The following is a 23,303-nucleotide window of genomic DNA, read 5'->3' on the forward strand; positions in this document are numbered from 1 at the left end:
CGGCTGAGAGCCGTAGAGCCACGCGACGCAAAGGCGGAGGACCGGAGAGCCGTGGATCACGCGCGAGGCGGCAAGGAGCGCCCGCCGCCGGCAACGCGGCAGTGTCGCGACAGCGGGAGAAGGGACAGCGAGGGCGGAGTGGACGGTAGCCGCGAGTTACCGCAACGGCGCTGCGCAAAAGAGGACGAGAGGATAGGCGAGAACACGTGATCCGGTCTTGAAGGACGAGGGAAGAGCAAGACTCGCGCGGCGCGCGAGAGATGTCAGCAGGAGCGCGCGGATGATGATCTTGGTTACGGCGAGGTCAACGGCTAGGCACGACGACAACGCGAAACGCAGGAACGGGCGCCAAAGAGCTGCGCTCTAAAATATCGGACATCTCGTATGTGCGCACACGTATTTGGCTGCAAGGGTAGCCGGCTGACCTTCGTTCCGTATCTGTCTCGCTGGCTCAGTGGCTGCTGGTGACTGCCAGTCACAGTACCTGTCATGGTGGCTGGTCTGCCTTCTGTTGTCGAGCGCGAAGTTGCGGGTTTAGTTCATTTGCGTGGTGGCAGCATTCTGACAGAGCGGAATGCGAAAACGCTCGTTCACAGCGCTTTCTGTGCGCCGCGAAGCTACACTAAAGACAAACGCGGAATGAGTTTATATGGATAACGTATTCTTTTAACGTATGTACTTTCGTTGATTTCGCGTTAGTAGGTTAAATATTTGTTAAGGAAATGACGGTGAAACTAATTTTTGAATTTGTCGCCGCAACCTCAGGGGAGATACGTCGGTGTAAAGGTCACTCAATGCTACGTATGTTTTCGCATTTCGGCCCTTGCTGTTCAGTAAATTTTCTTTAAACTTCCCATGTTCATTCTTTGGCTGATTTAGAATACAACGCATTGCTATATATTTTACCGATTAAAATCTAACTAGCCCTGATTAGACGGTTTTATAATCCATGACGCCACGAGGAGCTGGTGCGGAAATTGCCAGTCGGCGTCGCCACTCGTCTTATGTTTCTGCGGCTTTTCTGGCTTGCCAAACGTCTTCTCGCGGTAAGAGTTTTAACGCGACAGCGTTAAGGAGCTCGTGTCGCAGAAAAGCCGGTGTCGTCGGCGTCGTTGGCCGTGAGCGAAAAACGGCGGAAGCAATTCATAAATATAAACAACTTGAAAGATGGGCTGGGTGGGAATCGAACCAGGTTCTCCAGAGTGTGAGATGGAGACGCTACCACTCAGCCATGAGTTCGATGGTTCAAAGTGGGACAAAAGCGTATCTAATGAATGCGGTGTTGCCTTAGAAACATGCCGTAGAAAGTACTACTGCGGTGTATATCGGTAATTATGAGCATGCAAATTACAGAAGCCGAAGTTAAACGCGTAGCGAAGTACGTTTCCACTACATTTCTTCTGCGCTTGCCGCACACGCAGAGACATCTTGCGGCAAACACAGAAGACCCCCTCCTCGCAATGTACGGAGCTGCCCCGACAGGTGGCGCGCCAGTCTCCCGCGTCTCCCCTTCGACTCGTTTGAGCGCACTTGGGCCGTGCGGGGACCGATGCGAGGATGCCCCAATGCCCTTGCGTTTAATAAATTTTCTCGCTCTCTCCCCTTCCAACTTCCAGGGTGCGTCACTCGAATCACCGTGTTTAGGCGATGTGGCTCCTCTTTCCTCTCATAGTGCGATTCCTAGGTGCAGCGTCCGATGCGGGACGCTTTTGACGTGATGGCTGCGCCGTAGCGCGTCTGGTGGGAAAGCGTCCCTTGCGATGTGTGCCGTGCTGCTGGCGAGGAGTCATGCGTCTGCTTGGTGCTCCCAAGCTAGATAGAGGACGATCCCATCGAGGCGTCAGCCCCATGATCGCGTCCGCCTTCATGGCGCGTCGCGGCCTGGCTGTCCGTGCCGATCACGACGTTTGGCTCGCGTAGATCGTTTCTCCCTCCGAGACACCGAGTTCTTTGGTTCGTTACTCTTGCTGAGGCGCACGTTTCGTCTTTGTATGACTCAAGAGCATGCCGAGCGAATGAGTGGGCGGCGCGAACGGGGTGCGATAACGATATTGCCTTCCACTCTTGAAGACTATCGAAGCTTAAGCGTCCTCCAATTATTTTGCAAGGTTAAACTGCTAACTCAGCTGAAATGACATTTTTTTTCTTTAGTGCCCGTTTAAAGAAGCCCACGTGGTAAAAATTAATGGGAAGCACTCCACCTCTAAAGTGTCTCTCGTACTCCGCATATTGACATCTCTGCTTGTTTATCTTTCGCCCCTGTCCACGTCTCACCGGCTAACAAATCTTAAACGTTATCGCTAAGCGCTACAAGCGCCTGCATGTATCCAACCATTCTCTACCATTATCGCCGATTCTATTTTTTCTATGTTGTAGCCGAATCGTGTGTAATCGCTTTCCATGCGCATTGTACGTATACGTTGTCCGTGGGGTTGTAAGTATACATTTTGAGAGTCACGTATGCACCAACAATTACGCTGCAGTCTTCGGCGAGTCATGTAAAAATAGTCAACGCGCTTGACCCACAGGTCATATTTCGATGATCGACGAGTGTGCTGGCCGCTATCATTGTGCTACATTGCTGGGCACAGGTTCGCCCAATAAACAGTTGAATTGCGTTGTGCCACTGCGGTTGTTCATTGTCACTACCAACTGACCTTGGTCACTGCAACGAGACACAAGGCAACGTGTTGTCTTGTGACGTTAAAACTCATCAAAGCATTTTCTGTCGCCAACGGCCCAGGCATCGGCACTCCGCGTGGACTTCAACATGGACAGCGCCCGCTGGTGGATGCCGGCGGGCACAACGTACCGTTCCAGCAACTCCTTGACGTCTTCCACTACTACGCGCATCGGCGAGGAGGTCATCGACGACGAGGAAGTTGGCGACACGAGCGCGTACCACTTCGACAGCTACGTGTTCAGCACGCTGTCCAAGCTGGCCAGCGGCTACTCGGCCGGACTAGAGCCTTCGGCTCTGGATCTTGTAGGCATCGAGGCCCTGACGCCGCATCTGGAGATGAACCTGTGGATTCTGTTCCTCCAGCGGCACATGCGCACGACCATGACGATCAGCGAGAGCACGCAGGTTGGCAAGTACTAGTGGCCCTGTGCTGGCTAAATTGCAATAAACGAAACACATACACACACACACACACACACACATACATACATACATACATACATACATACATACATACATACATACATACATACATACATACACACACACACACACACACACACACACACACATACATACATACATACATACATACATACATACATACATACATACATACATACATACATACATACATACATACATACATACATACATACATACATACATACATACATACATACATACATACATACAAGCTGCGCACTCAGATTAGTTGGGATAATTCCAGATGGCCATCTTGAAGGCGCCGATGTTCGTTTCTGAAGCGACGGAGCGGGGAAGGCATTTCCGTTCAACGCTTATGGGGACAAAATAGCAGCATGAAGGCAAATTAGTACGGCTGTGTTGCACGCCTACATCATGGCGGTGTTCACTGCGTGAGGAAATGCGCAATGACTGAAGAAATAGGGATGTATTAAAGACAGGATCCAAGTGGTCTACGTTATAAAAAAAAGGCATATAGGCGTGAGTCTGCACGACGTACAGGGCCGCGTAGATTTAGAGTGCATTTAATTTCTGTGCCACTCGCACGGTGAGAAGAGTTAAACAAAATTACGTTTGCAGAGTTTGAATGGCTTGAATGCTGAAAAACAGTTAATGCGAGTGCGCGTCCCATAGTGATGAAGCTTGTTCCAGTCGGGGTCGAACTTTGTTTTGTACAACAATAGCTTTAGATCGGACGAAGCGTGTGGGAAATTTCGTTTGAAGTAGCCTAATATGCAGTTATCTTGATTGATAGTGCACTCAACATGCATTTGCTAAGAAATGTTCTTTGACGTTTTCACGCCAAGATATTTTTAAGGAGTACCTTCGCTAGCCGGGCGTTGTGAATAGAGTAAATACATGGTATATTATGGGAAATAGCTTTGAAACGTAAATGATGATAAAATGAATGTTAGCTTGCATATACGTTACTCGAATGGGCAACTTCATTGCGCCCGGTTTGTTATAGGTAATCTCTAATTGTTACTTCTTACGAATCGTGTTACTGGCTCCCCTTTCGAGTTTGGCAGCCGTCGTCTTTGACCACAACTGAACGTGTCCGTCTTGGCAGGGAGTGCAAACGCATCAGATTGAGGCAAGCGCAGAAGCAACAGTCATCTACGAGTGCTGTGGGCTCGGGCGCCAGTACTCAGGGGTGGAGGGGGTCATCTGGGAGCGGAGCTCTTAGGCACCCGTTGCTACGTTTAGCGTCGGCGTCCCTCGGCGTAACCGAGTGAACTAGCACAGCGATGGATGAAAGAACAAGGCGGAGAGCCCCGGCGGATGAAAGACGGCGATAGCGAAGAGAGCGTGAGTAGAAAATCTGAGGAGGATGGTATAGCGAAAACGTGGAAGAAAAACGTAGTGCCGGGCAAGGCCGGCTTTGTGGCGACGGCCGCTACGAGATGGCGCCAGAGTAGCACGCCGTCGTCTATTCACCGGTGACGCCATCGATAAGACATACGGCGAGCGCGCCCACCTATACCATATATGGAAGCAAAGCGCTGCGTGAGTTTTATATACCGCAAAATGAAAACACGTACAGTGGTGCCCTCAAAGTTCGCATTAGGGAATATCGTAGTCGTCGAAGAACTTTTTTTTACCCTAGCGCCCAAACAACCTCTGCAGAACAGACTACGAATAGGGAGCAAAATTACGCTGCAAGACGTCCGCTAAAGAGTTCATTGTAGTGACGACGTGGAGAGGGGGCATGGATAAATACTCGCAGTCTACGAGTTTAACATTTCACAGACGTGAATCAAGCACCACGCGGTGCAGGGTTGCAAGCAATGCTGGAATGCTCCACAACCGTACTTAACAGTCAGACGAAAGTCCCAGTTGTATACGACTTCAGCAAAACCGTAGAATGCTGATCTTGGAGAATGGAGAATAAGCCAACGTAAACCATTTGTTCGCGTACTGGGATGCACCGTGAAAGACTAATAGAGACTGGCATGTTACCGCCACGGAATGCTGTGTTTTGCAGATTACGGGCACCTATGGAACGAAAAGTCTTTAGACAAACGGAGAGAAAATTCAAAATGATATTCGTCTGCAAAGAGGCCCACTTGAGCATATATGAACCCAGAGAAACGCTAAGGTATGCCGTAAAAAATTATCAGTTTAATGTGAAAATTTATTTCGTCGCTTTCTATGGACGGTTTGCACTGACGTCATCCTAGGTGTCATGTTGGTGAACCATCATAGTGAATAGTTGCGTCTAGTGGTGTCTCGAGCGACTCCAACTCTCTACAGCGGAGCCTCTAGGGCTGCGTCCTCTCCTAAGGTTGCCTTTGTCCACGGAAACAGGTTACCCATTGCAGTGAATATCATTCACTGACTTTATTCTAGGGGCCGTATTGTCTGACCATCACGATGAGAAGCTGCGTCCGTGAAGTCTGCTGCAAGATATCTTTTCCCTTCTTGCCATCTACCGTTCACGTCGGCACATCCCGGAGATAACATGGGCGGAGTGCCGTTCGGGCTACTCACGAAGCAAGAAAACAAATAGCGTTAGATTAAAATCGTTACGTTAACCCGACCTTCGTTCTTAACAATGCGCCGCTTGAGGTCATCGTCACAAAAAAAAAAGAAGGAGCCACCAGCGTTGGTACAGCCGTCCATGTCTCCCGTATCCCAGTGCTCCGTAATCAGAGAGGCTTAGCTTTTCCGTTAACTTACAAACATTTACGGAATGTGGGGTTGCCAGAGCCATGGCCGCCATTAGCAACGCTTTTAGCGACACCTTGTGAGGCTTTGTCGAACCACAACGAGTTGAAAATTATTTTGTTTGGGTGGCGTTTGTCTGATAAGGAAAACAGAAAAACGAATCGCGCATTGACGAATTTGTCGCTGCCGAATCTTTGCACTAGCAGCTAGCTTGGATAAAGTTAGTATCTGCATTAATAGCTCAGTATCCTGTAATAGTTAAGTGGCGCTATTTAAAGTGATTTGACTGCATTATTTATTTCTCTACATTACAAAAAAAGCCTCTTTTCGTGATGACACGCTCAAACAAGACAGGTGGTGACGTTCCCGCACTAGCTCCCTGTGACGTTGTATAGTTGCGTCTTCTCAGGCCTTATTGATTTTTATCTATAATGATCGACTGAATTATACCTTAAATTGGCCAAATGACAGTTCCAGAAATTTTAATGAGCTACAACACCCTAAATACGGGAGATTACGCTGAAATCGGCAACGTACTACCGACGTACAGGCGCTGTTGTTTCGTCCAGCTAGATCCACGGATTACTCGTCTGGCAGTCTATCATAGTTTCCTGTATGCCAACATGTGACTTTGTTACCGAAGATACCGCTGCTGCTCTGAAAATGCCCGCGCCAAAAACGAAAGTGTTGACGTAATCACCACGTGATCTTCCTCTGTCGCGCTCTCTCTGAATCAGCCAGCGCTGACTCCTCATGAGAGGTACCCTAGTCATCAATATGTGGCACCACTCCAATGTGCTGTGTTCGTCGACATCTCCCTTATGAAACCTCTGTTCTTGGTACGAATGACGAATCGTGTTATTACATAAGCCTAATATTTCATCTTGCTCGTCTTTAGTGTCCCATTAACATTTATGAGGATGACTCCTCGTCTCTTGCAGCTGCTGCTCGCCGACCGTAGGCTGCTGACGACCACGGACCACTTTTTCGCAAAGTTCTTTCGGGAGGAACTGCTAGACCACATGTCACGCTCCGTCGTCAACGCCTTCGCGAACGTCATCTACTCAGCAACACCTTCCGCGAAAGACAACGCAGGCACCACATTGAACGATTCTGCTCCCTGTCCTACCACAGCTGTCAGGTGCGTAGGTACCTGAAGCGCACAACGTGAAATACTCTTTCTTGCCTCCCAACTAGAGGAGTGCGAATATTCGAAACTTTCTAATAATGACTCGAATAGTCGCCATATGAAAGTACTTATTTTTTAATAGATTACGTCGTCGACTGTACTCGGTAAAACACAAAATTGTAACAAAAATGCGATATTTTTCATCCCAGCTATAGTGGACATTACGTACTAGAGAATTCATGACTCGCTTAGTCTGCGAGACTTTGCCTGCTAAACACGACCACTCCGAAGAAAGCGTTTAGAGAAGGCATTTGGCATTTGGTATTCTTTGGCACTATTTATAGATAAAGCACCCGTGTTCATTCATTGGATTCAATCAGAATACGTTTTATTGCAACATACTTCATACAGCGCCATCTGCGAAGACAATACGAACTAAAAAGAAGTGCTTTTTTTTCACTGTGCCATCGCCACACACGACAATCATGTCTAGTTTCGATGGTAGACCCAGATATTAATTGACCCGCAAGGTTACATTTAAAAACTATTTTATGGTAATGCTTGACGGCCTATTCTCCTTATAGCCCAGAGTTTTGGAAAAACCTGCTCGCTTGTTTCCAGCGGAGTCACTATAGGTCAGCGGCACCCTAGGCGGTGGCCCACCATGACCCCATCCCCCTTCCTTCTGCCTTCTCGTTTCAAGTAAGCAACGAAGCGCAACGTTATCCTCATGGCTTACTCCAGGGTGGAGTTTGTTCTGCAGCCAACGAATAATTATTTTTGTTTCTCTTAAAAATGTCCAAAGTAATGAGTGTAACAAATAAATACCCATTCAGCACATTACATCGGAAACGCATATTCACGCAATCATTTTGAAATAAGAAGCAGAAAAAGAGGAGTGAGAAATTTTTATTTTAAAAACCCTTCTCACAAATTAACACGGCAAATCGTTTTCATCAAATACATGTGCAGGTTCACATATAAAAATAAACGTGCATACGGAACACAAGAACTGCAAACTTTGAGAGGGAGAGGCTCCTCATTAGAAAACAGATTTTTGTTGGCGTGTGTACAACCGGTGACATGCTACTGTGTATAGGGAGTGCGAAGTGGATTAAAAGATTGGAGTGGAGAAAAATCAATAATAAAAAATAAACATTCAATAGCGATTTAGCGGTAGATGCGAGATTAATGCTTTAGTAGTAACTCGCACAACTTTGGGGCCCTAGATTCATGATTTAAACCAAGTCCACCACATAGCAAGACGTTGTTCTGTAGCTATCTGGATACACGTCCTGCCTGTTATAGGAACACAACAAAGTTCAACTGACGTAGGTCCAGAGAGGACAACCGTCAGTCCGTCATATATATATATATATATATATATATATATATATATATATATATATATATATATATATATATATATATATATATATCCTCTCCGAAGCTCTCTAATACCCTCTCTATCGCTGTCAGGTGACCGACTTCCCACACTTTAGACATATACATTGACTTTCGAACTCCCAAAGCTAACGTAGTAATATGAAATGCGAGTGCACTTGATAATGATATTTACAGGTAAGACGGTGTGTGAATTTAGGCTGTTATATAAGGTATAGTGAATCTTCAAAGCTTTCCGAGGAGACCAGTTTCTGATAGGCACTGGAAGAATAAATTTCAGACCCACGCTTGTTTCGAAGGGCCGGTCATTTGATATAAGATGCAAGGTAACGTTAGCGAATTGTGACAAATCAAGTTCATTTGGTGCTCAAAGGGATGTCTCTCGTCACGGTACGCGGGCCTTCAAGTAACATAGGCTCCAATGTCTCTAAGCTGCCATAAATATCACAGTAGGAATCAGCGGTCGCCCTATGCGGTGCAGTTAATTATTTGTGAATGCTAAGTTCAGTCGAAGCCGATGGTACAATGTCTCTAAATAGCGAGAGAGTAGTTGAATTTTTTATCCATATTCAGGGTCAGTCGATGGCGGAAAGGTATCTATGTGAAGTGGCAGATTCCAGAGGCGATCTCTTTTTAGGCATATTCTTTTGCCATGTTTGAAGCGTCGCTTTCTGTATATGTTTCTAAATATTCTTCTAAAGTTGAGGTCAGCTTCATTCGCTTTTTCGTTTGCCGAAATACCGGCGTGGCCAGGTATCCATTGGAAGGTGATGCAATGTCCAGTAATGTTAGCCTTGTGATGAACAATAGGCAGTACCACAGGCTGGGTGTTAACATCGCGTGTGCCTGTTCCACAGACTTTGCACGGCTGCTTTCGAACCGGTGAATATCACCCAGCTCCTCGGTGGCTCCTATCGAAGTAAATGCATAAGGGCCTCCTTAATGCCATAGTGTTCAGATGACGCAGATGATGTCGCTCGCTCAAGACGAAATGAGGATCGCTGCATCGTAGAGGGCACAAAAAGTCCTTACGACGAGCGACGTTGACTTGTAGAGCCGCCCGAGAAAATCTGTCTTCTCGGCTGCGTTTGCTTACTGCATTTATTCCAGAGCAGTCTGATGGGTAGCTGCTTGAGGCATTTTTTCTTACGTTGATTACATGGATATGTGACACAATTTCCAATGGTGACAATGTCAAGGGGCATTTGTAGCAGTTGCTACGAACAGGTGGATGTCCGATTTTCCCTTTATTCAAGGGTGGTATGTTTCGTGGCATAATCGGTGACACCTGAGCAGAAATCGAGGTAGATTTGGCTCCGACGACCAGCCCAAAGCTATATACGTAGCGCTGGTTCTAGAAATATTCTAGAAATTGTCTCTCAGAAGCAAACAAAAAAATCCAGGCAGCACTAAAGAACTGTCTTCTAGTATGTATTTGACTTCCGAAGGCGTCATCCTGCTTAGGAGCAGTAGCGGGACGCCTGCTTCTTGATGCCCTGTATTCGCAAGAGACACCTCAGATTCATCTCAGACACGCAAATTTTGAGACGGTAGAAATACCTGTAGTAATGTTTTCATGCGTGTGCATGCAACAGTGTAAGCACAGTGTATACAAAGCCTCCTGTGGCACACATTGCATATGTAACCCTGTAGGTGTGCGCAAGAATGGATTATCCGCATTCTTAAGTAAAATAAGTTTAAATAAGCACCTAAGAAGGAGGAAACTCTAAACGAGAGGGAAATGAATACGACCCAGAAATAGCAGGCGACTAGGCAAAAAAGAATCAAGCCTCAGTTGAACGTGTGGTATATTAAAGGAGGTTTCTTAAAGCGCGTTGAAACGCTTGGGGCGTTTGATTTGGCCTTACCGAGGCGCAGTTAGAACGCAGGCGAGAGCTTGCGTGGGAAAGGAATGCGCGAAAGAGAAACATTTCACCCAAGGAACTACAACGCTTTCGCATTCCCACACGTAAGCAGTCTTAAGTGTCTGTGCCGAATATTGACTTATTTCTTTAAAGAATCACAATTTCAGAATAAGGGCGAAACAATGAATACGATAGCAACATGTTAGGATATTGCACGAAGTAAAGCTCTTAGCTTGTGGGTTTCCCACCCGTGCTCTTGGGACAAAGGAACGACAACACAGTAGTGCAAAGGTATTTGCTGTGCCTTTTATACACTAATGCCGAATTGCTATCTACAAAACATGCCAATGGGCGCGCGACAAATCGCGGAAGTCCGACTCACCGCGACCGGATAACGAGCGAATATGTCCGCCCCTTATTGGACACCAACGCCTCGTGGTTCGCGTGTACGGTCACGCGAACGGTGGCGCGTTCAAACGATGGTGTTCGTCCATTCCGGTGTAGGCGTCGCGAGACGGTCTCGCAGAAGCATGGATCGGTGCACGCGCAGAACGTCCGCGAGGCTTGCCGATCCGTAGCCAAAAAAGAAGCGGTTCTTGCCGGGAAAAGGAGGAAAGGCTGGCACTATCTTCTGCAACCCTTGCGGGAGCACGGCTCTCGCGAGGGTTGTACTCCTTGTCGCGCCCGACCAACCCATTTCTCGTAACGCGCTGCAACCGTGGCTGCAACCCAACTGACCACCGCCAGCACTAAGCTACGCGGAGAAGCCGGATTACAGGAGACTTGAGGCATGCGGGGAAAACAACATATCAGGGGACGCGTGGGAGTCGCATCCCCACATTTTCCAACCTTAATTCACTACATATTCCGGCGGAACACGTCACACAGGTCTAACACCAACGCGTGCTTCGCGAACAAGAGGTAGTAGAGGAAGAGGAAGCAGTGGCCGCGCCGAGGAAATGTCCACGCGCTGTTCAAGCACAACATGCTAGCCGACATTGCTCTTGGTGTACACCGCTGGCGTCCGCTGGTCACAGCAGCAGCTCTGCAGACCGAACGGCACGACTCCAGGCCAGGACTCCGGAAACGTCGACGCCGTAGTCGGCACGAGCAAGCGTCGCTCGAGCCGACGCGCCCTTTACTGGCGAGGGCCGCAGTAGCTGTTGGTGACTGCTGGCTCTTTTCCCTACCGCCGAGGGTTGCAAGCCGGACACAGGCGGCCGCTGAAGTCGCTGCGCCGAACTGGCCACAGCATCTACATTGCCCGGGGTGGCTCGATCGTAGTCCGGGACAGCAGCGCAGACGATGTGCAGGTGACAGCGAACCAGGGGTGACTCCACCCACTCTGCGTATACTAAAAGCCCTCGGCAAACACTAAAGTAGTGCAAGGGAGAGGAATTCTGCATGCGCATCGCCCACGTGGTAGGATGATCGATTCGGGTAGCAAAAGATCAGGCGGCTACTCAGATGGTAAATTCACGTGACCAAAGCTCGCTTTCTTGAGTCGAACGAGTAATTTGAATTCGTGAGAGGCTAAACAGAATGACTGAATCAAAGTGCGACGCCTCAACGCCATGGTCTACCAGGTTGTGTCGCTCCACGTGCGACAGGCCGCTTCGTAAAGCCTTAGGCCTGAAGCGTCGCTACCCTAACAATCGGCATCCAAAAAACAACACCCAAGATGGGCGCAACACAGGCAGGCGCGAGGAGACGTCAGCTCTGTGAGGTGGTCCTACTCCGCTCGGTGTACACAGCATCCGAGTTGATGGCGCCCACCGACCCAAATGGTGTCGGAGCGCCCAGTGCCAGGCCGCAATACCAATCAGCCCGTAGCGGCAGCCGTGGCCCGTGGCCCCCTGGCTCGCAGAGCCGTGACTTGGTCAGAATCAAAGAAAAAGGAGAAGCTATTTACATAAGAAATTCGGACCACCCACGAGGATTCCGTACTCACACGCCTCAGGCTTTCCAATGCTCCGCGGGCGCTAAGCCTCGCTCTCCTAGGATGCAGACCATGTAGCTCTCGTACCGACGAATTTCATTAAAAAAGCACTTGCGAAAATGCTGAGCACGTTGAAAAGTTCTAACGCACTGCAGCAACCGTTACCTCGTTTAAGAAAGCCCGCCGCCAACGCTTGCGATCAAAATCCACGCTAGCCCTACGCTCCGGTTCAGACAAAGGTCTCGAACGAAGCAAAACTGTTAAAGCTATCGTCAGATGCCCCAAGAAGTCCACGTTGGGCAGCCAGATGTCGGATTCTCACCCGTGTTCTTAGGACAAAGGAACGACAACGCAGTAATGCAAGCGTATTTATTATGCCTTTTATACACTAATGCTTGCTAGCCGAGTTGCTATCCACAAAACATGCCGATGAGCGCGCGACAAATCGCGGAATTTCGACTCACCGCGACCGGATAGCGAGCGAATATGTTCGCCCCATGCTGGACACCAACGCCTGGCCGTTCGTGCGTATGGTCGCGCGAACGGTGGCGCGTTCGAACGACCGTGTTCGTCCATTCTAGTATAGGCCTCGCGAGACGGTCTCGCAGAAGCATGGATTGGCGCACGCCCGGAACGTCCGCGCCGCTTGCCGAATAGGAGCCAAAGAGGAAGAGCCTACTCCCTGTCGCACCCGACCAACACCGCCGTTAGGTGGCGCTAGCAGCACCACACTCAAGCCATCTCTCGTAATGCGCTGCAACCCGACCGACTGCCGCCGGCACTAAACTATGCGGAGAAGCCGCACTACAGGAGACGCAAGATATGCGGGGAAAACAACATATAAGGGGACGCATGAGAGTCGCACATCCCCACAATTTTTAATGGCGCTATGAACTGCAGTAAACGTAGGCTGGCTAAGTAAACACGCACGGCATAACGCGCGACGACACACATGGACAGAAAAAACTCGATGACCGCGAGCAGCATCGGTAAGAAGTGAAGGGTCTTGTTGGTTTTGAACCCTGTTCCCCAGCACAGCATCCTGGTTCGCTACCCATTTGACCAAGGGTTACCTAGTGGTCCAAGATGGCGTGAAAGAGGTTAGGCGCATGCAGACATACATAGAGATGTACATACATGCTGCAAACTGCGCAAGTTCCGTAAGAACGCTAATAGCATAAATGATTGTGTGGTTAGATTTCCGTACGCATCAAGTAATCCCAGGTGGTCAGAATTAACCTCGTTATCAGATCGTAGCTCTGAAACATTCAACCCTGGAATATAATTTTTCAGCACGTCATAAGAAGTAGCGACAAATGGAGGTATTTATGTCATCCATGGCATAAAATGAGGCATAGTACTGAATGTACCCTAAGCGGATTGAGGAATTTTACCAGAAAAATTTACTTGCTTTTTACATAACTAAAATATGACTAAGAATATCACTAATACATCAACGAGGTAAAGTTATCGTTAACGTGACTAAAAACCCGCTACAGTTAGCTGATTTGTCGCTAAGTGCCAGGACGCCTGTCCTGGCAGCGTGCGTTAGTATTGCACAGTCAAGCTTTAAACTTTTGCCACAACAACCAGAGACATTCGCAAAAGACTCACTGGAGGCCGCATCTTGTTAACCTGCGATTACGAAAGCGCGCAACACTTATCGCAGTGACCAACTCTATTCGATTTACCCACATTGATCAATACACTGGCCGCTGTATCGTAGTCCCCAAGAGCCCTGCGTCTATGCAATATTTCTAAAGTCGGTGACAACCGGCGAGTGCAGCGGCAAACACACCGCTGTCAAACTAAGAGAATTTCTGTATACGCTTCGTTAATGTGCGCTATATTTCGTGACGTCACCACGGAAACTAAACGTCTTTCAAACGTTTCTTGGGAACAACGTTTCGACTGGAGGCACAGAAGGCAGATGCGGTGCAATTTTGTGGGCGGAGCTTCTATTGAAGCTTTAAAAGCATAGTATCTTACGATTGATAACCGATTCATAAGGTGTTGCCACCAGCACTACAGTTCCCCGCTGCTCCCAGATGTTGACACAGCCAGGAACATTGGGAACGTCCACCGCTTCCAGAAAGGTTCAAAGCTGACGGGAGCGTTAGATAATCAGCTGTCGAGATGAGCGAGAGACGTTTAGAGCACTTGTGGGAAAAAAAGTAAGAGAACAGATGGAGTCGGATTCACTACATGCATATACGCTGGACTCCGCATAAACAAAATTCGTTTAAACGGAAATGCCTGGTAAGCGGAACGAGGGTGCGAAATTTGTTTACTGACCTATAGACGTCATGTCAACAAGCTTCACTCAACGGTAACGTAGCTTTTGTGAACTTCGGTCACGGAACCGGAGCCGAAATTATCACGTACTTCATCGGTCGTTATACCAAATACTAAACACAAATAGTCCGGCAACCATGTAAAATAGTGATGCTTAAGAAAATGCGATTCATCAGGCATTTGTGATGCTGTAGAATCAACGACTGCTATGCCCTGTGTTCACACTGCTTAGTTATCACGTTCCTTGTCTCTTGATGGTGCCAGTCAAAAAGCGGGAGCACAAAGCGCTAACACTAGCTTCAAGAATGGACTTGATGAAGAGCATGTAGTGCAGCGACGTTTAGCATTCCCTCCATATCACGGAAAACGGCAGCTCTTTGAAGGACCGGATGCGTATGTGTACCTCACAACTAGAACGAATGGAAGAAGTACTGTTCCTGTGGTTCAAGCGTCCATAAAGCGCCAATTTTCTGATCAGTTGCCTCATTTTGAAATAGACGGTAGCAGAAGTTGCATCTAAAAGGGATATTAATGACTTACGCAGGAGCGATGATACTCAGAAAAGAGCACATTAACATTGTTCACCACAGTAAAATTAAAGCAAGCGGTGCTTCTCAATATAATACTATTCTTTATTTTTGTGTGATTCGCCTAAATGAAGCTTCTGATAAACGGAACACATACTTCTGTCCCTTCGGTTTTCGTCTAAGCAGATTTTACTGTATAGCGTTACAGTAATTTTACCGCAGAGATGTTTTATTGAAGATAAAGTATATCGAGAAGGGCAAAACGTGACTGCAATATATGTAGTTCGACATCAGTAGTTCAAGCACGCCAGGAACTATTTATCGCATCCCCGCTTCAAAGGAGATACCATTAGAAAGCATAATCCCAGAAATGTATTCAGTATTCCATTACGTGGGCCTAACGCCGGTACGACTGCTCCGTGTTTCCAGGACTCGCTGCGAGTTGCAGGCTGAGTACACGTACCGTCTCTCCCTGGCGGTGAACCATGGCGAGCATGTCGGAATGGCTGCCCAGCGAGCCCTCCTGCTCGTCATCATCAACGAGGCGCTGCGTGCGGCCGTCGCAGTGCTCATCCGCCGAAAAAACATGGCAAGCGAACAAAGGTATGTATAGCACTTTTTTTTAGAGCGCAGCTCTTAAGCGCCCGTTCCTGCGTTGAGCGTACCTCGGCGGCGTCGGCGTAACCGAGCGAACAAGCAGAGAGGAGGATGAAAGAGCGAACGCGGAGCGCACCAGGGAATGAAAAAAAGAGACCTCTCGCCCCAGCGAGAGCTCTCTTCTTTCTCGCAGGGGCGAGAGCGAAGAAAGAGCAAGGAGGAAAGCATGAGGTGGAAAGCGAAGGAGGAGCGGAGTGGAGGCGGCATGCGCATGCGCTGACTAGCCGGCGGCCACGGCACCCGCAGCCGCGTTAGCAATCTCATCAGCGCTTCCGAGAAAGGGGGGGGGGGAGGGCAGGGTAGCGGGAGGTGGGAAGGGCTACGCTCGTCCGCGGCGTCAGCTGCTGAGGTCAGCCCACGGTAGCAGCGCGTGTGACATGGATCACTGCTCCTGCAAAGGGCGATGGCCAGCGGCTACGAATAAGGCTCGATGTGACGATCCCTTGGGTGTTGTCGCCTCTGACACTCGTGGTACAATTTTCCCGCGTGGAAGGGCCGCTCTCATCGTTGGTGGAACGAAAGCGTCAGAATAAAAGCTTAGTTTTGTGCAAAACAGGCTGTGCGGCGACGATGGCTACGAGATCCCGCCAGAGTAGCTCGCGTTGTCTGGGATGTCTTTGGGCGTCGGCTGCTGTGAATCGCGCCAACACATCACCCACGCGTTCCCGTTCGCGATCTCCAGATTAGCGAGGCAGTCGCGCCACACTTCGCTCCGGACGTTGCAACGTCCGCGCCAGTCAATACATCGCTAAATGAAAACACGTATTTTTGTTGTAGGCGCCGCCATCTTGCCTCCGCAGTGGTGCCATCTATGGGCAATCGGCGTGCTAGGTTGGGCGAGCACTCGTAAATGTATGCCAGGTATACACTCGGCGGCAATTTCTGGTGGTTTATCTCGAGCTACCGCGGTCTATCTGGGAAACAAATCTGAGTACTGAAGTGATTTAAGTAGACATGGCACTAACTACTGCTGGCGATGAGGCGGATGGAGCACCTAGCGCGACATGTGCGCGCGTTTGTGCGTGCAGTCAGTCTCGGTGATCAGTAGTGTATTTTGAAAACATTTCACAAATGTAACCGTACAGCAAAATTTTTACTGCAATTATAAGCTGCGGTTTAGCAGAAAAATGTAGTTACGGAACATACGACGAGCTAATAGCGTGCATGCCGTTCTCCTGCAGAGGAAGTTGTGTTTTACTTTGACAAGCATTCGAATTCTTATCTGTAGATACACTGCGTGACTACCTCCTAGTTTTATCATGAGAAGCCAACAAACACTGACACCAAGACAACATAGGGGAAATTACTTGTGCTTTATAAATGGTATGACAAAACGATAAATTAATGGAAATTAAAGTGGATGAAAAAACAATTTGCCGCACGTGGGAACAGAACCCACAACCTTCGCATTTCGCGTGCGATGCTCTACCAATTGAGCTACCACGGCGCTGTTTCTCCATCCCCTTTCTTGGGTATTTATGTGTACTAGTAGAACCCTGGGAGGGTTATAGCCAGCGCCACCACTCACATACCTTGGCGGCTTACGTGGAACGTCCTTGTTGCCGCAGGCGTCACGAGAACGTGATCTTTTTGGGTAAAGGCAGCTGGTCAATAAACCCACATATGCTACCTGAAGACATCAATGTTGCCGGATTCGAGACCCTCGTTATGTAATAAACGAGAAGAACGGGGGTTAACCGATGGGCCCGATTTTTATTAGTCATATCATGAGAAGCCAACAATCACTGACACCAAGGACAACATAGCGGAAATTACTTGTGCATAATAAATGGAATGACGAAACGATAAATTAATGGAAATTAAAGTGGATGAAAAAACAACTTGCCGTGAAATGCGAAGGTTGTGGGTTCGGTTCCCACCTGCGGCAAGTTGTTTTAGAGCGCAGCTCTTTGGCGTCCGTTCCTGGTTTTCGCGTCGTCGTCGGCGTTGTCGTCGGCCTCGTAACCAGCTCCGCCCCCCTTTCATCCCCCCAGCGCTAGCAGCGACCGACTGATACCGCTGGATGCCGCTGACGCCGCTAGAGAGTCAAGATAACGTGACTGCATAGAACACCGTCGTCGCCATGCAGAAAGAGGAGGAAAGGGTCCCCCCCCCTGTTCTTGTGTGGCGGATAGGGTGCTCTTCAGTTGCCGACGCGCCGGTTATTTCACGTAGGCCCCGGCACGTCGACGAATACGTGACCACCTTCCCACGGCTAGACCTGGTTCTTAGCGCTGCGGAAGCGAGGGTATCATATTGTTTGTGTCGGCATCGGCGGCGTTGTCCCTGAAACCAACTCCGCAGCTGGGGTTGACTCACTATCGACGTCAGCGGCATCAGTCAGTCGCTGCTATCTCTTCCCTCCTCCCTTTATCGTGTTGTCCGCTTGCTGCGCGCGCTTCTGCCGCCATCGTTTGCCGCTGGGTGTACACGCCGCCCCCCTCCCCCCTCTTCCTGCGAGTCTCCGGTTGTCAAAGCGCCGGCTCGAACTTAATTCCTTTCTTCGCTCCTCCTCCAATGCAACCCCTGTGCGGTGGCAATCAGAGAGCCAGATCGGTGGCGGCGGATCTGTATATGTGCACCGCCCGAGCCGAAATTGCCGCTGCCGTTCGCCACTGCGAAATTATCTGCCAGTTCTTTCTGAGCCATGAGCGAGACGACCGATGGAAGTCCTCCGTCTGCTGCTGCTGCTGCTGCTGCTAAACGAGCTGCCAGAGCAGAGGCCCAGCGCCGTCGCCGTCAGAATCCAGAGGTGCGTGCCGCCGAAGCAGAAGCTTACCGTCGCCGCCGTCGAGATGATCCAGGAGTACGGGAAATATAAAAAAAAAATTCTGTGATAGCGCATACATGTGTTGCTCGATTTCTTTGCCTCAATCTATCGAAAAGGTGAAACAGCTTATTTGCTGCGCTCAAATTTCGCATTAGGAAGTAACGTAATCGTCGGTAATTTTTTTCATCCACTTTAATTTCCATTAATTTATCGTTTCGTCATTCCATTTATTAAGCACAAGTAATTTCCCCTATGTTGTCCTTGGTGTCAGTGTTTGTTGGCTTCTCATGATATGACTAATAAAAATCGGGCCGCTCGGTTAACCCCCTTTCTTATCCTTTACCTCCTAGTTCGTTGGATAAGGTTTTCGCCCACGAATGAAATAGCTTTTGTTGATGATAATAGCACACCGTACATTATAAATCAAAGTTCTCGAGTGGTCGAGTGACAGGCTGCGAAGTGCACGAGCGTTTGAAGCAGTGGTTGATGCTGGGTTACAGATTTGTTTCTTCTATATAGCACATGATACAAGCACGCGACATGTCCATGCGAGGTCTTACTGCGGCGTTAGCCACTGATGTTTTTTTTTTTTTATCGTGAAAGAGGAAGAACCCTACTTTTTGATGCGAAAGCATTATGTGCCACATTACGCGAAAATCCGGCGTTGTATTTGGCGGCGTGACCGAATGATGATTCCAAAAATGGCCGACAGCTAAGAGTAAGACCACATCAAAAAATACTTCAATTGATGTCAAATTTCTCAGGGAGGTTCCTGTAAACAAAGATGTCAGATTGTGCGTGCAAGTTTATTTGTGTTGGTGGATTGCAGTTTTCTCCAAATGGTCAAGCGTACGCAGTTCGCAAAATCATACGCGGGCAAAGTGCTAAACTGGTCGCTTAAAGCGCCCCTCACCACGTCTGGCCATTTTGAGCTGACGAGCTCAGAGCGTATATTGATCATAATTTCAAACCAAACGCCGTTTTTCCTTCTCGCGGCCGCCGCTCTCCAAGCCGGAGGATGACGTACTCGTGTGCCTGCGCCTACGTAGTTGTGTCCGCAGTGTGACGTCGCTCGTGGTGACACGTGACTTCGAGAATTATTCAATACATCTGTTATCTGTGCGATCTGTTGCTTGAATTGGCGAACTGAAGTTTAGAGAAATAATAAAACACCCAAACGGAATGTCTGCTTGTTTTTTTTTTGTTTACTTCGCACCAAATCAAGAGAGATGTACTTGCGCTTCAACTCCTTGTTCCCACGGTCGTGCGGTCACGTGCGTAGGTACCGAAACTCTGCCATTTTCTACCGTGCTACAGCACGTGATCATGCTCTGCGATCCGCTTGTTCTGCCTGAGTATTCGTGTAGCACTGATTTATACCGCTGCATGACCGGGATAGTTGGAGAAGCATGGGAGAGGCCTTTGCCCTGTAGTGGGCGTAGCCATGCTACTGCTGATGATGATAGCGTTAGTCATGCTTCCTTGTGCACAGCGTGCAAAATTGTGCGCTGGGCGAACAAGACAACGAGCTCGCGCGCGACGCCGTCAGCGGAAATGCGTAGCGCCGAAAAGAAAGCGAGGAGAAAAAAAATGAAGACGGGACCTGTGAGGTATACGTCACGCAATCCTCGAGAACGAGTATGGGAGAACGCAGGAGAGGAATTTCGCTTGCGAAGGCTAGACGGGGCGAGTGGAGAGAGCGTCTTGCTTGGCAGTGGAGCCCGCCTGCTGAAATTATGGGTTCGCGGCGCAGAAATATTTCTATCTCGGCTACGAATTTTTAAATTTTTGCAGCAGAATATTCCCTAGAGGACACGTAAGAACTTCCGGCGTATAACCAAAATTTTCTATGGGGCCTGGTGAGGAGACCTTTAAAAATCGGGCAATAAAAATTCCTACCGTAACGGCTCGAGAGAAACAGTTGCCCTCAAAATTTTTCTGTGCCTATGTAAGCTGCGCAAGTGTTGCGCGTTTTTTAAGATGACGTTGTCAGGTTATACATATATAATAATTTGGCCATATACTAAGAATAATTAGAGAAAAAGAGGCCGTCTTTAATGCACCTTGTACCGTAGTACTTTGAAGTTTTCTGGGGCACACAGCCGTAGCACATTTTAATATATTTGCTATATTCGTTTTATTATTCAATGGGCAAGCAGCTAGTGATATTATCCCTCGAGACTGGGGGTGTGCGAATAGTGATTTCTGCAACCGAATCTAATACGAATCGAATAGTGCCAGAAGCACATCGAGTATCGAATACTTTTCGAGCAGTTTTCCGATTAATATAAATATATCATATAATATATATTATAGTATAATATATATATGATATCCCGATTAAGATGAAACGATGTTCACATCCCTGTATTCTTAGCAAGTTTCTGTCATTGCATAGTACGCTGTGAAACGCCACTCGTTAAAATCACAAATGGAGCAGTAGGAGGATGCAAGTAGTTTCTTCACATGCACAGGACTTTTCAGAGAGTGCAAATGATCGCTGTTCAACGTCTGAAGTATGTCTACCTAACTGACGTAGTCTGCTCCACTACTACTCCGCTAAGCTTTCATATTATTTGTATATACTATGCCTGCGGGGGTGAAAATATACCGTACTTTTGTTCATATTTTATGTTAATTAATTTGGACACAGTTGACGTTTTGAAATATTCGCAAAGTACTCGAAAAATACTCGCAATTACGAATAGTGACTGTTCGACTCGGTCTTCGAATCAAATAGTGCCCCATTTGATTCGTTATTCAAAATTTTCGAATATTCGTGCACCCTTAATCCAGACGCCACTCCGATTAGCATACGTACCTCCTCTTATTTGCTCCTCCTTGTTACTAAGCAGCTTTACAAACATATCCTCCAAACAATTGCATTGTTCTAACTCGAACTTAAAGGAAATATTTAGCGCGGTCGCTCCTATTTAAATAAATGGGAAATCAGCAATCGTTTTTCTCGGCTACCACTGCACCGAACTTAATGAACTTTGTTGAATTTGAAAAAGAAAGTTAACAGTTAATGATTGCAGCAAACGAATGTTTCATTTGGGTTGCCAATTTCTTTACAAAACTTTATTAAACTGCAAACTTTCAAATGCGTAAGTTTACAACGCTGCCTTAGCAATGAAAAATTATAGGACGATTCGGTAAGCTACACTAATCTTACATGCAAAGTATACAAAGATGCTATATTAAACGCCGCACTTAAGTTTAACCCTAATTTCGAAATAGGACCTTTGCGAGAACCCTTGCAAGCATTGTAACAAATCGCGAATGTTGTGTATTCGTACATGTAATTTATCTGCTTTAGATGAGCTAGCGGATCATGTTTCTTGACATGCGATATAAGTCTTTGATACTGAGTTACAAGTTTTTAAACATCGTGTCTCTATTTTTTCCAATTTGCCGATTTCCGGCAATTCCTGTAAAAAGATTCATGTCTTAATAAGCAATGTGCTTATTACATTCCCTAGAATATGGCTTTTTGATTAAATGCAACACGTTTCACTCACCTTGTTCCACAGTGGTTGCTGTTATTTTTTTTTTGTAATAGCATTTCTGCGTTCTCATCATCATCATCATCATCATCAGCCTAGTTACGCCCACTGCAGGGCAAAGGCCTCTCCCATACTTCTCCAACTACCCCGGTCATGTACTAATTGTGGCCATGTTGTCCCTGCAAACGTCTTAATGTCATCCGCCCACCTAACTTTCTGCCGCCCCCTGCTACGCTTCCCTTCCCTTGTAATCCAGTCCGTAACCCTTAATGACCATCGGTTATCTTCCCTCCTCATTACATGTCCGGCCCATGCCCATTTCTTTTCTTGATTTCAACTAAGATGTCATTTACCTGCGTTTGTTGTCTCACCCAATCTGCTATTTTCTTATCCCTTAACGTTACACCCATCATTCTTCTTTCCATAGCTCATTGCGTCGTCCTCAATTTCAGCAGAACCCTTTTCGTAAGCCTCCAGGTTTCTGCCCCATATGTGAGTACTGGTAACACACAGCTGTTATACACTTTCCTTTTGAGGGATAGTGGCAACCTGCTGTTCATGATTTGAGAATGCCTGCCAAACGCACCCCAGCCCATTCTTATTCTTCTGGTTATTTCAGTCTCATGATCCGGATCCGTGGTCACTACCTGCCCTAAGTAGATGTATTCCCTTACCACTTCCAGTGCCTCGCTACCTATCGTAAACTGCTGTTCTCTTCCGAGACTGTTAAACATTACTTTAGTTTTCTGCAGATTAATTTTCAGACCCACCTTTCTGCTTTGCCTCTCCAAATCAGTGAGCATGCGTTGCAATTGGTCTCCTGAGTTACTAAGCAAGGCAATATCATCAGCGAATCACAAGTTGCTAAGGTATTCTCCATCAACTTTTATCCCCAATTCTTCCCACTCCAGGTCTCTGAATACCTCCTGTCAGCATGCTGTGAATAGCATTGGAGAGATCGTATCTCCCTGTCTGACGCCTTTCTTTATTGGGATTTTGTTGCTTTCTTTGTGGAGGACTACGGTGGCTGTGGATCCGCTATAGATATCTTCCACTATTTTTACATATGGCTCATCTGCACCCTGATTCCGTAATGCCTCCATGACTGCTGAGGTTTCGACTGAATTCTTGCGTTCTACGCGTATTTAAATATGCGACATCGTAATTCGGCCCAATCTAAAGGTTCCTCTTAATGCATCACGCCAGTTCTATAGGGAAACAAGCGTATACGTAAGCCCGCGACCACAGCCATACAGAAAGAAAAATGAACTCAAGTAAGGGTAATAACATTCACCGGAAGCTTCGGCGGAGCAATTATCTCGGCCAGAAATGTCAGCTTTCGAAATGCTGACGAGCTGTCTGGCCAGGTGTCTAA

At 47.7% G+C, this 23,303-nt stretch overlaps 1 protein-coding gene across 1 annotated transcript in view; it reads left to right on the top strand.

Moving 5' to 3' along the window:
* The window catches only part of LOC142558338 (uncharacterized), a 38,253-nt gene that overhangs the window by 9,369 nt on the left and 5,581 nt on the right, over positions 1–23,303 (top strand). The window contains exons 4-5 of the mRNA XM_075670483.1: positions 6,778–6,977; positions 15,425–15,598. Coding sequence (XP_075526598.1) covers positions 6,778–6,977; positions 15,425–15,598 — 374 coding nt within the window. The remainder of the gene's footprint in view (positions 1–6,777; positions 6,978–15,424; positions 15,599–23,303) is intronic.

Source organism: Dermacentor variabilis, chromosome 9 (assembly GCF_050947875.1).
Source record: "Dermacentor variabilis isolate Ectoservices chromosome 9, ASM5094787v1, whole genome shotgun sequence".
In the NCBI taxonomy this organism is placed as follows: Eukaryota; Metazoa; Arthropoda; class Arachnida; order Ixodida; family Ixodidae; genus Dermacentor; species Dermacentor variabilis.